The sequence below is a fragment of the Sinocyclocheilus rhinocerous genome, unplaced genomic scaffold, assembly GCF_001515625.1.
Source record: "Sinocyclocheilus rhinocerous isolate Xijiao unplaced genomic scaffold, SAMN03320098_v1.1 scaffold945, whole genome shotgun sequence".
In the NCBI taxonomy this organism is placed as follows: Eukaryota; Metazoa; Chordata; class Actinopteri; order Cypriniformes; family Cyprinidae; genus Sinocyclocheilus; species Sinocyclocheilus rhinocerous.
In genome coordinates, this window is record NW_015629570.1 from 927,817 (window position 1) to 929,122 (window position 1,306).

At 28.5% G+C, this 1,306-nt stretch overlaps 1 protein-coding gene across 1 annotated transcript in view; it reads left to right on the top strand.

Annotated features, from left to right (window-relative positions):
* The first annotated feature begins 651 nt into the window (after positions 1-651).
* LOC107739345 (cell differentiation protein RCD1 homolog) overlaps positions 652-1,306 on the top strand; it is a 7,194-nt gene continuing 6,539 nt past the window's right edge. Inside the window, exon 1 of the mRNA XM_016551441.1 lies at positions 652-822. Coding sequence (XP_016406927.1) covers positions 805-822 — 18 coding nt within the window. The 5' untranslated portion in view covers positions 652-804. The remainder of the gene's footprint in view (positions 823-1,306) is intronic.

Sequence of the window (1,306 nt, forward strand, 5' to 3'; positions counted from 1 at the left end):
AAAAAAAGTTGCTTATGGGGGCTGTGTTCGCATGCTTTTCTAAAATAATAAAAAACGAAATTAATTTGTAATCATAAATTAATTTTTAACATTTAAAGCAAGATGACATTGATGATTTTAGTGAAAATCTGAATTTTAGTAAATTTTTTGAAAATTTTAGCCAGTGAAATTCAGTAACATGAATCTATCATTTTAATAATATTACAATAATAATATTGTTTTTTAATTGTAATACTAATATAATAATATTAATTTTAATAATATCATATAATATTATATTTTTTATTTTCTATCTATCGTTCTATAACTTTTATGTAATATTACAGTAATTCTATTTTGATATTTTAATAATAATACAATTATTATGTAAGAATGATTAAATTATAAAAACGAAATGGTGTATATAAAATAAGCGTTGCAATAAAGGTTCTATTAAAGGAAATGCACAAAAAGATGCATTTTTTGTAATAACAATTAAAAAAACAACAATGTGAATGCAAATCAAGCTTGATTTTCTAATAAATATTGTTATTGTTATTGTTATTACAGTACATTTTATTAATGAACCGAGTCAGCTTGGGTGCAGCAGTGAACGCTAGATCCCTTATTACTCTCCATAAACTTACGCCGAAGAAGAAAAGCCTACCGGAAGAGAACCGTAGAAGAAGAAGAAGCAGCAGCAGCGGAAGGCGGTTGTTTTCTTTTAGCTTATTTGCTAATGTAAACCCGATTTTTTTCCCTCTTTGTTTTAACAACTACAGCTCACTTGTGCTCTGGAGATCACAATAAAGTGGTAGGGAGAGGATGTTGGCTACAGGAACGGTGAGATTTTGCAAGGTTTTGGGCGTTTTACGATTGTTTCTGCTGAGGCCTGATCGAGCTAACGGCTAAAACTAATGCAGTCAGTCACTATGGTGATATATTCAAACTTATACGCTGCGTTATATTAGGATACGATTATGTATCTTGCGTAATGTGAGTTTATATGTTTATTAGAGTATCTTATGTCTGAAATAAGAGTCTTAGGAAATTACGAGTCCATTGAGATTTTCACGTGTGCTGTTTGTAAACATGCGCTGCCATTAGTTATTAATGCGCGATTGATACTTTTATTATTAATAATAATATGAATATTAATGAAACTGTTTATGCAGAATATCAGTAGTCTGTCTTTTTTGTTGCTGTTTCTTAAAATATTGCATTGTTATCCAGTAATAATAATTTAATTTGTCAATAATGGTTATTTAGAACATTGTATGTAAGATTATAACAAAGTGCATGAATAGAAAATATGGGACATAAAAAA